The 15,723-nt window shown below is 42.6% G+C and overlaps 1 protein-coding gene across 1 annotated transcript in view; it reads right to left on the reverse strand.

Annotated features, from left to right (window-relative positions):
- The window catches only part of DPH6 (diphthamine biosynthesis 6), a 245,867-nt gene that overhangs the window by 119,131 nt on the left and 111,013 nt on the right, over positions 1 to 15,723 (reverse strand). The window contains exons 10-12 of the mRNA XM_082241429.1: positions 14,615 to 14,746; positions 10,912 to 11,041; positions 5,685 to 5,859 (exon numbers count right to left, since the gene is read on the reverse strand). Coding sequence (XP_082097555.1) covers positions 5,685 to 5,859; positions 10,912 to 11,041; positions 14,615 to 14,746 — 437 coding nt within the window. The remainder of the gene's footprint in view (positions 1 to 5,684; positions 5,860 to 10,911; positions 11,042 to 14,614; positions 14,747 to 15,723) is intronic.

Raw genomic sequence — 15,723 nt, forward strand, 5'->3', positions numbered from 1 at the left:
TTGGCAACATTTTCACAGAACTCAACTGATAAATCCAAGTGATTTTTTATTTTTATTCTTTGGCCAGAAACATCCATGAAGGCACTACACCTTTGAACTGAATTATACACAGTCCAGAACTACCAATCCTGAAGTGAGGTACTTATTGCTCTGGCAATACCCGGAGAGGAAGATTTTTGAACCAAAATATATGACAACTGCAGCCAAGTGAGCAGAAGAAGCCCACTTTACATTGTCACGTTAATTTTTGGCAGCATCTCAAAGGAAAAAACAACAACAAAGGTTTTAAAATTAAAAATGGATTTATCCAGTGCCCAAGAATCATAAGCTTTTCAAACATCCTGCACTGGTAAGATGTCAACCATTCTACACTGATCCTAGCTTTGAGCAGATGTTTACCTTTTGTAGCATTTGCTATGGGGATAGTTCATTCAAAGCTGCAGAAGCTTGCCAACTGCTCTTGTGAAAAGAGTAGTTTCTTGGTACATCAATAAAGAAGTAAAGCACAATTGCTCCTAACCACGCCTCTGCCAAGGCTTGTAGGATGCTGTTGAATGGGCTGTGGTGCAGGGAACTGAAGAAAAAGGTCCAGAATCAGGTAGAATCACATACCCTTGTGTGTGCAATTTTCAGCAATGATCACTTTGCTCCCCTGTAATGGTTCTAGGGGTTGCTCGTGCATAAGCCTGTCCCAACACCTCGCTGGGTTACCTGAGTGAACCTTTCCTGTCCGGACAGCCACTCACCCGTGGCTGTCTCAATCGCTGGCAGAATCCGTCAGTGGGCGTTTCTTAAACTTCTTCCAGCAAAGAAGCTCTTTGACGCCCAGTCTCCTCCTACTCTCCCTGCGCGGAAGCCTTCTGGCAGCGGAGGACTCTTCCTCTCCCCGCTGGTCCCCGGCAAGGAGTCATGGGACCGCCTCGCTGATTCCCCCATCTGCCCCCCTTCTCCACTGGAGCTATGCTGATTCCCTTCCCCAGGAGATGGGCTGCCTCTCCCACTCCCGGGACGCTCTCTGGGATCCCTTTGGAGCTTGCTCTCTCCCTCCGGCACTGATGGCAGTTCCCTGACATCCCCCAACCCGCATGAGAAGCTTATTGTGGGGCTTGGGGGCTGCTGCAAGCAGGAAGAATGGGAAAGTCACCTTCCCATCAAGGGAATTCAATTGGATTTAGCATTACACTGGTACCTCGGCTTAAGAACTTAATTCGTTCCAGAGGTCCATTCTTAACCTGAAACTGTTCTTAACCTGAAGCACCACTTTAGCTAATGGGGCCTCCTGCTGCCGCCGCGCAGCTGCTGCGCAATTTCTGTTCTCATCCTGAAGCAAAGTTCTTAATCTGAGGTCCTATTTCTGGGTTAGCAGAGTCTGTAAACAGAAGCGTCTGTAACCCAAGGTACCACTGTATAGGTTTTCTGCACCAAATGAGTGTCTATTCAGGAGAACTCCTGGAGGGGGAAAAAATCAGGCTATTGCCACTTCTCTGCTACTGCAAAAAAGAACAGCAACAGGAAACACAGAAGAAGGTATTTCTTCAAACAGGGCATAGTTAAACTACAAAATTTGCTCCTAGAAGATGCAGTAATGGTCACCAACTTGTGTGTTGTTGGTTTTTTTAGGAAATTAGACAAATGAATGGAGGATAAGACTACTAGTGGGTACTACGGCAAGTCTGATTGCTATTCGTTGCTCAGTCCTGGCTCCTGCCCACCTAGCAGTTCAAAAGCACGTCAAAGTGCAAGTAGATAAATAGGTACTGCTCCAGCGGGAAGGTAAACGGCATTTCTGTGTGCTGCTCTGGTTTGCCAGAAGTGGCTTAGTCATGCTGGCCACATGACCTGGAAGCTGTATGCCGGCTCCCTTGGCCAATAAAGTGAGATGAGTGCCGCAACCCCAGAGTCGTCTGCGACTGGACTTAATTGTCAGGGGTCCCTTTACCTTTACAACTAAATACCAGTTGCTGGAAACTGCAGGAGGGGACCTGCTGTGTTCAGGCCCTGCTTGCAGGCTTCCCACAGGTATCTGGTTGAACACTGGGAGATCAGGATGCTAGATTAGATGGGTCACCGGTCTGGCTCTCGTGTCCTTTAACATGGAAAACAAAACCTGAGAAAATCCTTTCTAAGGGATTTTCACATTTTTTTGTGCCACAAAATAATTTAACACAGCTTTTTAAAGTATTTAAGGACAGCACTGTCATAGATGAAGGGGTTCAAAGTCTTTGCCATGAGTTGTGATTTTGGTCTTGGAGATATTGTGGGATAGTTGTTCCGAGGATGAAGCACTGGAATAAATGTCCGTGACTGTAAAGTAATGGCAGTGTTTCAAGCTATTTATTCTAGACAGTATTTGCAAGATGTTCTAGAGTAATACACTAAGTGGCTTGAAAGCACTTTTTAAAGCCCACTGCAATGTAAATGGGCTATAAGACGTTGGAAGCAGCATAACCATTTTAGTTGGCACGTAACCAGAATTATTTATAACGTTTTATGCTAAAACATCATAACACTAAACCCAAATATAAAAATGTATCTATAAGCATCAGTAAATTACTTTCTGCACCGGACAAAAAAAAAAGTAGTTATGTTATACTCCCCTGAGTAGCTAGAAACTTTTTGCTTTATACCTTCTCCAGTTCTTTTCTGGTTTAGGTGACATTTAGCCCTTTCTCTACTTCTACTTCTGCTCCAGATCCTTGCCTTGCCTTTTATTTTATTTTTTATTTCATAAAATTTATGCATTGCTTGATTGGAAAAAAAACCCCAACAACCTCAAAGCACTTTACAAATATATAAAACAAGAAAACAACCCTAGTTTAAAATGTAGAAAAATTAAAATGCTAAAACAGATTAAAATCCCATCAACTTTCTAAGCATTTAGGTAGACTTGTCTAAACAAGAATGCTTTTAGCAGGCACTGAAAAGAGTACAGTGAAGGCACTGCATGATCTCAATAGGCTGGGAATTCCTAAGTGTTGGCACTGTCGCGCTAAATGACCAAGTTCTTACAAATGCAGAACAGGTATTATGTGGCACCTGTAGTACACTGGTACCTCTGGATGCGAACGGGATCCATTCCGGAGCCCCGTTCGCATTCTGAAGCGAACACAACCCGCGTCTGCGTGGGTCCCGATTCGCCGCTTCTGCGCATGCGCGTGAGGTCATTTTGAGTGTCTGCACATGCGCGAGTGGCGAAACCCAGAAGCAACGTGTTCCGTTACTTCCAGGTCGCCACAGAATGCAACCTGAAAATGCTCAACCTGAAGCTACCTTAACCCAAGGTATGACTATAGTGCCAATTCTGCCACTCAAAGCAGTAGAGTGGGCAAATGTGGGAGTAAGGTGTTCTCACAGGTAACCTGGTCACAAGTTGTTACCAATATTAACACCTTGAACTTGGCCTGATAACAAATTGACAACCAATGCAGATCTCTGAGCACAGGTGTTATATGCTGGCAATGCCTCACCCCTGTGAGCAACTGTGCTGCATTGTTCTGTACTAACTGCAGCTTCACATTTTCCTGAACTGCTTCCCAGTTTCATTCCTGGCCCTGTTGTTAGTTTCTGTACATGCTCCTGCTCCAACTAAGTTCTGGTTCCCAGTTCTCATACTTTGCTTTCCATGAACTCTCTCCATGCCTGTTGTCTTGCATCTGACACCGATGGAATGCAACATTCTTCCTTCTGCAGCCTCACCATTCACTCACTTCATTCAGCTTGGTCCTCTCACCTCAAGTCCTTTTGATCTCACTAATAAAAATCACAATGGGTTGCATATGCAGGACGACTACGACTTCTACGAGTGCAGTGGAACTTCCCCTCCCTCTCATCCCCATCTGCTATGGGGGAGGACATTTCAGGGCATTTGCAAAAACTGTTCCATTCACACAATAAGTTGGATTCAGCCCAATATTCTGTTCCAGTTGGTCTCCTGGTTTAGAAAATCCTAGTTGCTTCTTGCGTATAGCCTGCATTGCAGGGGGTTGGACTAGATGATCCTTGGGTCCCTTCCAACTCTACAAGCCTATGATTCTAAGATTACGTATGTATTTATGACAAAAAAGCATATTATCTTCATCTCTTTTCTTTTGACACTGAATTTTAGCAAACGTATTCATTATATGTATTTAATATGTAGCCATCATCTTATTCAGTGTAAATTGAAATAAAGCCCAAAAGCCCCAAAGTAAAATGTACAGATCTGTGGGAATTATAATGATTTTTCTAGTGATAAAAGTATATCAACTAATCATCTTTCATTTTTTCACAGTTCTCCTCATCACAAAAGAAGCATGCTTTTGTAACAGTATGAGCATATCATGGTGAAAGTTTTATGCACAGAGTCTATCGCTAAACGACTCTGTTGAATTCAGAGGTTTCAACATTAGGTTAAGACAGACTTAAGGTTCCCTGTCCCAGGCATCTGACCTCCCCCTACAAATGATTAATATAACTTATCTGTGTTCTCACACCATTCAGCGTCAGCCCAAGACATTTTGCTGCCTGAGGCAGAAGAGCAAATGGTGTATTCTCTCCACAAATCTAAGCGCATAGTATCCAAGGCCAGTCAATTTATTTCGGTACCAGAGGAAGAAAAGCACCTCTCCTCCGCCCTGGCAGTAAAAATGCAACAATAAACTAAATAACTAACAACGTTCTGCCCTTTTGTGACCCGAAAAAGCTCCTACCTGGGCTTCACCCTGACACAACTGCAGCGAATGTTTCTCGACCCCAGTGAGCAGTGACCTATTTTGTGGGGGCAGAATCCAGGACACACTCGGCATAATTACGCAAAGACGCAAAGTAAGATTTTGGGTGTGCATGCCATTTTATGATGGGGTGTTGTTTATATTTGAAATTTTGTTCTTGTTATGTGATTTGTTAATTGTTTTATGTTTCAGAGAAAGAAGCTGTGATGCAGATTTTTAATTTCAATTAGTTCTACCAGGCAATGTAGGGATGAAGGAAAGAATAGGAGAAACTGCCTGTTTCTAGGGGGTGGTTGCCTGTTGCAGTTGGGTTTTCCCCCACATAAAGCTGCCTTCAGACTTACAGGATTTATCCAGTCACCTATTATGTTAATAACTATGATGAGTACCAGCTTGGAGATGTACTGCTCACAAAGGAAAGCTAAGAATGGAGCACTTCATTCATAAATGTAAATGACAGATTCAGAATTTGGGAGAACATGCAACCGCAAACCTGTACAGATGGCATTAACAGATTTTGTTAATATTTTTACACAGCCTTTTAAGACAACAGGATAAGAGCTGTAGTGCATATGAGACTTTTCCAGCTCAGCCCACACAGCACTGAATCCCAAATTAAGTCCTGCTCTGGGACTAATTCCTGACAGTGTATATGTAAACCCATTCCTTCCATAGGCATTCTTATATGCACACCTCCTCACAGATTTCCATACACTTCTCTTGCTTTAATAAGCATAGACATTTTGTATGTTTTTATATTATTGAACATTTATGTTACCAATAGCTTCCTTTTCCTCCTGTTCAACTTCAAGCTATAAAATTATATATCCTGCTCAAAGGAAAATAAAATAAGAACCAATATTATTTTCCCCCCTCAAATGGATGAACTAGTATTTCAATATGCAAATTGAAACCTATAACTGGGATCATTCTCCACGGAGTTGCTAATCCAGTGAGGGGCGGGTGAATGCATACCTGTATGCACTGACTGTAAGGTCCTATGTTGGCAGGGGCCCAGTGAGAGATGCTCTGTACATGCAAAACCTGCTTCTGTTGACAAGGTGGCTCACCAGTCATCCCATCATACTTCTGTGCCAAGCAGTCCATCTGAAACAAAAGTCCTTCAGGCAAGGGGACTTCTACACAAACTCTGAAACCACAAGACAGGAAGGCAGTTATTTATTCGTGGCATTCATGCATCTTAATATATGACAGGATCTCTTTCCCCCCTCATACTTAGAACTATTATTATTATTAATAATAATAATTGAATTTATATACCGCCCTATATCTGGGGGTCTCAGGACAGTTCACAGAATAAAATCAAGATATAAAACCACAAAATACCTAATAAAAATAAAAACAACAACCCAATAGCCCCATCCCTCCCAAAAGAACACATTTTAAAAGGGCATAGGATGAAAATCGGATCAACCTGGTTGAAAAGGAAAGTTTTTGCCTAGCGCCTAAAGGTGTACAATGAAGGTGCCAGGCGAACATCCCTGGGGAGAGCATTCCACAGATAGGGAGTCACTGCAGAGAAGGCCCGTTCTCGTGTTGCCACCCTCCGGACCTCTTGAGGACACAAAGGAGGACCTCAGAAAATGATCTCAGGGTCTGGGTAGGTTCATATGGAGAGAGGCGGTCCTTGACATATTGCAGTCCTGAGCTATTTAAGTCTTTATAGGTCAAAACCAGCAGTTCAAATTGGGCCCCAAAACTAACTGGTAGCCAGTGCAGGCGTACCAGGATTGGTGTAATATGCTCGAACTGTCTTGCTCCGGTGAGCAACCTGGCCACTGAATTCTGCAACAGCTAAAGTTTCTAAACCGTCTTCAGAGGCAGCTCTATGTATAAGACATTGCAGACCGATATGGCTCCACGTTTTGAAGAGCCCTTGGGTAAGACATCATCATTGTTCCCACTGAGTGGGCCATCCTCTTATTCACCACTGTCACCACTGTTACCTTTCTCTTTGGGTCCGATCTGTTCACCTGGCATATAGGGAGAGTCCAGATCAACTGGAGAGAGCTGCTCCTTCTCCTTGCTTATACGTTTGAAGAGAGCACACCAACAAGCAGTAACAGCAAGAAGGATGAGTAGAAGCAGGGCCAGGGGGCTCTGGGAATTGGTAGTAGGCTTCCTACTGACGAATGGACCTTGGAAGGTACCCAGTGATGCTGAAACCTGACACCAGCTCTGGTTCAGACACTAAGTTCTCTATACAGCCAGTAAAGAATCTCTTCATCGGGAAAGCTGACTGCTACAATTTATGGCAGCCTTCTGTCATAAGCAAGGAGGAGTGGCTACTGGACACCCCCCCAAAACCTGCTCCAGAAGGTTGGGAAATGCTTTGGAACAGCAAGAGAGCATCTGCAGGGTGGAGGTTCATTTGGAGAAAGCAGCTTCCCTCTTGTTCTGTTGAGCCTCCAAATGGAATAGAGCCTTCTGCCAATGGCAGGACATCACTGGATACAGCCCCCAGTACACACTGTGCTTTCTCATTCTTCCTTCACATTTAGGCGTGCTTGTTCTAGTTCACAGAGCTTCTGCGAAACTGCCAAAACCCATACCCTTTCATATCATGCCTCTATAGGGAGGCCCTCCAAATATTTCCAGTATCTAGAGATTATTGGCCTTGCAGCCATCAGGAAAAACCTGAAGGAAGTTTTACTTCCCATCTTTGTTCTGGTTGTCCCAAATACTTAGCTGTATTACTGAGGGCACTGGTAACAAGTCATGTGCTGTTACTTGGTTAACTTCAGTAAACACAGCTTCCCCAAAGAAGGTTGATTTAGGACATCCCCTCCAAAGCCCCCCCTAATTTTGTGGGCATATAAAGACACCAAAATACCTTTGTGAGCATAGTTTATCTCAACTATGCTGAGATTATATTTGTGTAGGACTATCCAAAATGTGGATATTCAACTAAGTGATATTCATATTAGACCCATTGAAATAAATGCATCTAAGTTAGTTATGTCCATTAACTTTAATGGACCTACTCCAAGTAGGACTACTGTTGAACAGCACCCCAAAATATCTAAGGGGCACCAGGCTGGGATGGGTGCTCTATAATATGTAGAAACTTATTTCCATTATTTGTGGAACTCTTCTTAACTGATTATATACTGGGATAATACAGAGAATTATTATTATTATTATTTTGTAAGTTATGGAGCATGATATTAGTAAGGAACATTGGATATTTATCTCAAGAAAGTCAACAATGCAATGAGTTTCACAGAGATCCAATTAGCAGTAAAGCTATTACCAAGTGAGGGGAAATATATCTTATTAACTGGAATAAGTAATAAAGCCCTCAACAGAAAAAAAAACCCTCAAGAATTTGCTTCTTATAAAATATTTTATGCAGCATTAAAAATATTTTAATTGTAGAGTCCTTATTTCATGAATGTTATATATTAATTTTTTTATTAAGAAACAGAAATGAAATACATTTGGATTCCAAATTAAAAGAAATGAGAAGGAAAACATGCTTGTTCTGAATCATGGTGAACTCCAGTATGGATACTGAATAGAAAGGCAAACCTAGACATGGCAGTCATGGAAGTAGATTGGGAAAATATCCATTAAAAACTGCATGGGAAGACAGGTGAACAGTTGAGCGCCATATTTCCCTCCCACCCTGAAGAGCAGTCCCCTGATATCACTTTATAATCTGCTTTTAAAACTCTTCCAAGTCAGAAAAATAGTTTGCAACATTGCCAGAGTTGATGTTCCTGGAAAAGAAGGGAAAAGCTCCACTGCACGCATGTATTTTCATTAGGGGAGTGAATTGCTTCAGCTGCTGCAAAATATAGCTGCTCATGTCCTGGTGGGAGATAGGAGGCTAGTTCAACAGAACCAGTTCCATGGGTCACGAGTGCCTTTCTCATCCCAGTTCAAAGTGCTGTTTGCAAAGCCTTAAATGGTTTCAGTCCAAGTCACCTGCAGGAGCACCTTCATAGAATCACAGAATTTTACAGTTGGAAGGGACACCAAGGGTCATCTAGGCCAACCCCCTGCAACACATTTCACCCCTATCAATCTGCCTGCAGGCTAAGATTAGCAACAGAGGACCTTTTCACATGCTCACCTTCAAGAGCAGTCAGACTGCTAAGTATGAGGGAGGGAAGGAGGCCTTTCCCACAGTGGGCTCACATCTGGATCACATTATCCCAAGTCGCAAGGTGGTTAGATTGGTCTCAACTAGGGCCAGGGCCTTTTCAGTACTGGCCCCGACATGGTGGAATGCTCTGTCACAAGAGACTAGGGCCCTGCGGGACTTGACATCTTTCCACAGGGCCTGCAAGACAGAGCTGTTCCACCAGGCCTTTGGTTTGGACTTAGTCTGACCCTTATGTTTCCCTCCCCCTAGGGTTTTGATCTATGGGCTACTTTTAAAATGAGGCTACATTTTAAATTGCATTTTAACCTGTATTTTAAATTGCACCCCCCATTATGTTTTTACTGTAATTTTACTGGTGTTAGCTGCCCTGAGCCCGGCTCTGGCCGGGGAGGGTGAGGTATAAATATTTTTTTTATTACTATTATTATTATTATTATTATTATTATTATTATTATTAGGTATCCACCAAGCCTGTTCCACCATGGGGGGCATTCAGTAGAGCCCTGAAGATTCATTCATATTCACCAGTCTTCTTCTAAGGTGATTTCTCTGAAGTTACTTTACTCAAATACTTTTTTCACTTGATGCTGTGTACTGCTGACTTATGTTCATTTATTTGAGGTTTTAATTGTATTGTATTACATTTTATTAAGTAAGTCACCACGGGAGGCCTTTTTGCCCATAAAAGTATTTCAAATAAACTAACTGAAATGAGCAATGTCACTCTAAATGCCTCAGCTGGACCACTCTATCCAATTTAATTCACTGTGCACTAAATAAGGTTGCTGTTAAACAGAAGAAACTCATATCACTCAAACCAGCTCCTTCTCCTTGGAATACTTTTGGGAGTTCATTGGGAAGAGGAACTGGTTGTTAAGCCAGGCTAGGAATTGTAGCTCTGTGAGAGGAATAAAGGTAAAGGGACCCCTGACCATTAGGTCCAGTCGCGGATGACTCTGGGGTTGCGGCGCTCATCTTGCTTTACTGGCCGAGGAAGCCAGCGTACAGCTTCCGGGTCATGTGGCCAGCATGACTAAGCCGCTTCTGGCGAACCAGAGCAGCACCCTTAAGGAGCTACTTTTCACAGGATTCTTCAAGGGGAGGGCCAGGATAATTAAAAGTGGTATAAAACTGCTTTAAATGTATAGTGCACATGGGGCCTAGGACCAGGAAGGCCTAGGTTCAAATCCCTAGTAAGCCATGATATTCATCAAACAGTCCTGAGTCAGTCACCATCTCTCATCCTGTTACCTTACAGAGTTGCTGGGGGGGGTGAAGGGTTGGGGAAAACCATGTATATCACCTAGAGCTCCTTGAAGGAAAGTCAAGTTATAAATGTATTAAACAACGATGCCTTATGAGGAACGGCTAAGGAAGCTGGGCATGTTTAGCCTGGAGAAGAGGAGGTTAAGGGGTGATATGATAGCCATGTTCAAATATATAAAAGGATGTCACATAGAGGAGGGAGAAAGGTTGTTTTCTGCTGCTCCAGAGAAGCAGACACGGAGCAATGGATCCAAACTACAAGAAAGAAGATTCCACCTAAACATTAGGAAGAACTTCCTGACAGTAAGAGCTGTTTGACAGTGGAATTTGCTGCCAAGGAGTGTGGTGGAGTCTCCTTCTTTGGAGGTCTTTAAGCAGAGGCTTGACAACCATATGTCAGGAGTGCTCTGATGGTGTTTCCTGCTTGGCAGGGGGTTGGACTCGATGGCCCTTGTGGTCTCTTCCAACTCTATGATTCTAGGATTCTAACCACAACAATGCTGTAATAAAATTGGATGTTAGGTTTGGGGCGAGATGATTCCGTGGCAGAGGGTCTAAGCTCAAGGTGAAATGCACAGCTCTTCCAGAATAGTGGGTATAAACTTGGGGTGTGTACCTAAAAGACCTTAAGAGGAGGACATTCATGTGACAACTGTAAAGCAGCTGCTAAAACAGACATAGAAATAGGTGAAATGAAGTCCAGAAACGAAATATGACAAAAAGTGTCATAAATAAAGCAGCGTAGTAGCAATGAAGTATATTCCAGAGTATCATAAATATAAGGTAGCAGTAGTAAGAACCTACCTTGCTGGGGGACACAAATCAAATGCTGTCACATAGACTGAATTAATCACAGCAAAATCTTTCATGCTCTTCATATACAGATGGACCAAAATAATATCTGTCAATTCCAATCCCTTTGAATTCAGATGAGCTGCACGTGGAAAAACAATGCAGCCGTTAAAGGCGGGAGCAATTACATTTGTACCAGAATAATATGAGGAATACTTTTTTCAAAGTATTTCCCCAAGAAAAGCAAGCAATAACATATTAATATTCTCTTAGGCTGTCTGAGGTCAGTCACACATTACATAGAGGCAACTGTCACACAAAGGATGTTTAGAAAGTAACGAATTGTCTGATTTCACTTGTTTAAAAAACAGCTTCACATGCTGTGTCATGGCATTGTTGTCTTTTCTGAAGTGAATTAAAAGGAACAATTTTCAAGCATTAGGAGTTGGATTCAATGAACCACAATTGGAAGGAAAACAGCCACCAGCACTATAGAGTTATGATTTTTACAGCGATATACTGTGTCCCACAACACGTGCAGTGTCTTCTGATTTAGTTTCACTTTTCTCAGAAAATGTGAAATTGCAGCTTTAGATCCAGCCCTAGCCTGTTAATCAGATGGCAGCATTTTCTCATTCAAGAACAAATATATCTGAAAATGAGCAAGAACGTAAGAAGAAGAAAAAACGATCCAGAAAATATGTGCAAGTATATCAGAGGTGTTTGAGTTTAGCAGAGTTTCTCTGAATCGGGATGACTAAAGCTGCCTTCTAGCTCAATAATTCTGAACACATCGTTAGTTCCATGAGCAGCTCCTAACTAGGATGGTATTCTTGCGGAGTCATTTTGGGATCTAGCGGATCCTAGCCCAACTCAGTCCCACCGTCAGAATGGCCCTGTTTGGCAAGTGGAACAGGGAGCTCAGCACTAGTTAACTCCCGCTTGGACTACTGCAATGCACTCTACGTGGGGCTACCTTTGAAGGTGACCCGGAAACTACAACTAATCCAGAATGCAGTAGCTAGACTGGTGACTCGGAACGGCCGCCGAAACCATATAACACCGGTCCTGAACGACCTACATTGGCTCCCAGTACGTTTCCAAGCACAATTCAAAGTGTTGGTGTTGACCTTTAAAGCCCTAAATGGCCTCGGCCCAGCATACCTGAAGGAGCGTCTCCACCCCCATCGTTCAGCCCGGACACTGAGGTCCAGTGCCGAGGGCCTTCTGGCAGTTCCCTCACTGCAAGAAGCAAAGCTACAAGGAACCAGGCAGAGGGCCTTCTTGGTAGTGGCGCCCGCCCTGTGGAATGCCGTTCCATCAAATGTCAAAGAGACAAACAACTACCTGACATTTAGAAGACATCTGAAGGCAGCCCTGTTCAGGGAAGTTTTTAATGTGTGACATTTTAATGTATTTTTAATCTTTGTTGGAAGCCGCCCAGAGTGGCTGGGGAAACCCAGCCAGATGGGTGGGGTACAAATAATAAATTACTATTACTATTACTATTACTATTACTATTATTACTATTACTATTACTCAGGGACAGGTGGTGGCATCACCCTGTGTATTGGTCAGGGTGGGTAGGTGTCTGGGGTATCAAACGGTTGGACTGCAGTCGAAGTTGCTGACTTCTGCCAATTCTAGATAGACATTTTAAGTGTTTGGGTCATAGAATACATGGGTGCATAAATTTATTTCTTTAAAAAAAACAGATATAGGGCTGAACACTCTGTGTAACTAACAAGCTTGTCACCTTAATCTTTGTGAGCTAGAACGACTGTGTGCATTTGTGCAGTCCATTAGGAGATTTCCATTCGGCAAAGTATGAACTCTCCCAGAAGGTATTAAAAGAGTTAGCTTTGTAGCAAGGCTTGTGCTTCCTTCACCTTCTCACCAGGATGCAGAGCAGGACAGAAGGGCAAGCAGACAGCAGGTATGGCTTTTCTAGGAAAAGGTTATAACACATACCTAAAGTGTCTCAGCAATGTTCTGGCAAAAAACCCATGTGGAGGTTCCTTCAGCTGACAGGACCATAATTCATTCCGTGTCCCCACCCCCTGTTCAGAGAGCAAAATAAATAGCCACAGGAAATACAAGCATTACCTGGGACCAAAACGCTAGTAGTTGGCCAGAAATGGAAAACAATACTTCAAATGTAAGTAACCTGCCAAAAACAGTAGGAACCTTAGCTTCTGGCCCAGAGGCACAACCACTACTTTTTGTCTAATTCTAATGAAAAGAAAGGCAAGGACGTATAATATTTGGATTGGCTGGGGTCCATGGAAATATAACAAGCAGCAAGCAAACGTGATAGAGCCCCATTGCTTACATTTACACGTTATGCCGAAAAGATTTATGCAGAACTTTGCTGCCTTTACCTACAAGCCTGATTACAGCCTCCTTGCTGATTTCCAGGCTGTTAAGAACTAGCTTAAGGGTCCTTTAGAAAGCATGATGCCTTTTGGCTTTCAAAATTGCTAGCGCTTCTTTATCATTCTGTATTCAGTCATGAACTCAGCTGCACAAGCCAAATGTTAAGATTTTATGAGCTAATACATCAAAGGTATCCGTGAACAAGAATACAAGCTTGCCCATTGCCGCCTCAGAGAGCAATTTCCATTTTTATGAATGAAAAAGATGCCTGCATAAACATTTCTTTATTTAAAAGTGTAAAATGAGGAAAGATGCAGAACAAAATGGAAGCATTTTGTTTTATATGTCAATATCTTGTAAGGGTTTGATAGTAAGAAATCCAGCTACTACGATTCCCAAGATAGCAATTCTTTCCTTGCATTAAGTACATAAACGAGATTTAAAGCCACTGACCTAATCCTGGATGCCAAAATGTACCACAGCCACAGCTTTCTGGAGAACTCAATTTAAAATTATGGTGATAAAGGCAGTTTAGCAAGCAGAAAGCATACACAACACAGAGTGCATACAGCAAAATGTAAAAGTATGAAAACAAATCCCACTGTCTTTTATAAATGACACAATGAAGAGCGGAGAGCCTGATTGCAAATGATTTTAAATGTGTTCACATATACTGACGCCATTCTGCAAACACCTGCTGCCAAGCCTTTAATGTTAAATATGACAGTTCTCACATTGTCCTTTTTCATAATGAGCAATCCTGAGATAGCTAACCAAACAAATCTGTAAACATTAGAAATAATCAACCAATTTTTAAAAGAAAGAATTGATTAATCAATGCATTTCAAAACAATTTGATTAGAATTTGTAGCAGATATGAGAGAGAGTCATCCGTTCTCCTAAGCACATTCCTGCATCCTTCTTCAATTCTGGCAGTGGGGAGAACAGCAAAAGAGACTGAAAAGTCCCAGGATAGTGAACTAGGTGACCAAACGTGTGAGTGACCTGGCATGCTCAGATAGGGAGCGGGCAGCAGCCTAGATTCTTTGAGGAAACAAGACCCTTTCTTCTCTCTGGAAGGTCTGCTGCTTAGATTTATCTTGTTTACAAACAGCTGGCCCCACCCACTCATAGCAAAACAGACTGCATACTCTCTATAGTGCCTCCTTTGCTGCTGCTTAAGAGAGCCTGCAATGTATAAACAATTGGTGCTTCTAAATTTGCATTCAAACCATTACATCAACTCATCACCCCAATTATTGATAAGAAGTTGCAGCGCTAATTAAAGCAGATGTATTCAGCATGTTACATTGTATTATTTAAATCCCTAATAAACCACCTCGGAGAGACGAAAAGACATTCTTAGCCGATTCTTGCACACTTCCTCCTTCCGATGCATTTAGGAGAGCACTGATGCCTGTTAGCCACTGGTAGCCCTGCGGAGACTTCACTGAGGTTTCAAGCGTCTTATCTGTAAAGATGTAAGTTTTAAAAGATGAGATTGTAATGGCAAATGGTTTAGCCTTAGTCTTTCCTACGAAAACAAGCTACAAGACTGGCTACTTTAAGGTTTTAACAACAAAAGCAGCCCTACATTCCCAATGTAATACTTATGACCTGACCCCTTGAAAGAAAAAAAGGTGATTATCACTTTGATGATGTCCAAATGTATATTTTATGATGTATAAAACAATTCACAAACCAAACACTATACTCATATCCTTTTTACTAGGAACTAACACCCAGCAAACATACTTAGGATTGGTATACATACACAGTGGTGCCTCACAAGATGAAAATAATCCGTTCCGCAAGTCTCTTCGTCTAGCAGTTTTTTCGTCTTGCGAAGCAACCCTATTAGCGGCTTAGCGGATTAGCGCTATTAGCGGTTTAGCGGCTATTAAAGGCTTAGCGGCTTAGCGGCTTAGAAAAAGGGGGGGAGCTAAAAAAATCGCAAGACTTGCAAGACGTTTTCGTCTTGCGAAGCAAGCCCATAGGGAAATTCGTCTTGCGAAGCGCATCGAAAAACGGAAAACCCTTTCGTCTAGCGGGTCTTTCATCTTGCGAGGCATTCGTCTTGCGGGACACCACTGTACAACACACTATTCTATTTATTTCAACCCAAAAGAATTGTCCAAATGAATAAATATCACACTATTTTAGTATGTTAAAGGTAAAGGTCAAGGGACCCCTGACCATTAGGTCCAGTCATGGCTGATTCTGGGGTTGTGGCGCTCATCTCGCTTTATTGGCCGAGGGAGCCAACGTACAGCTCCCATGTGGCCAGCATGACTAAGCTGCTTCTGGTGAACCAGAGTAGCACACGGAAACGCCATTTACCTTCCTGCCGGATCGGTACCTATTTATCTGCTTGCACTTGGACGTGCTTTCGAACTGCTAGGTTGGCAGGAGCAGGGGCCGAGCAACAGGAGCTCACCCCCATCGCAG

This window comes from Podarcis vaucheri (genome assembly GCF_965113315.1).
Source record: "Podarcis vaucheri genome assembly, chromosome: 1".
In the NCBI taxonomy this organism is placed as follows: Eukaryota; Metazoa; Chordata; class Lepidosauria; order Squamata; family Lacertidae; genus Podarcis; species Podarcis vaucheri.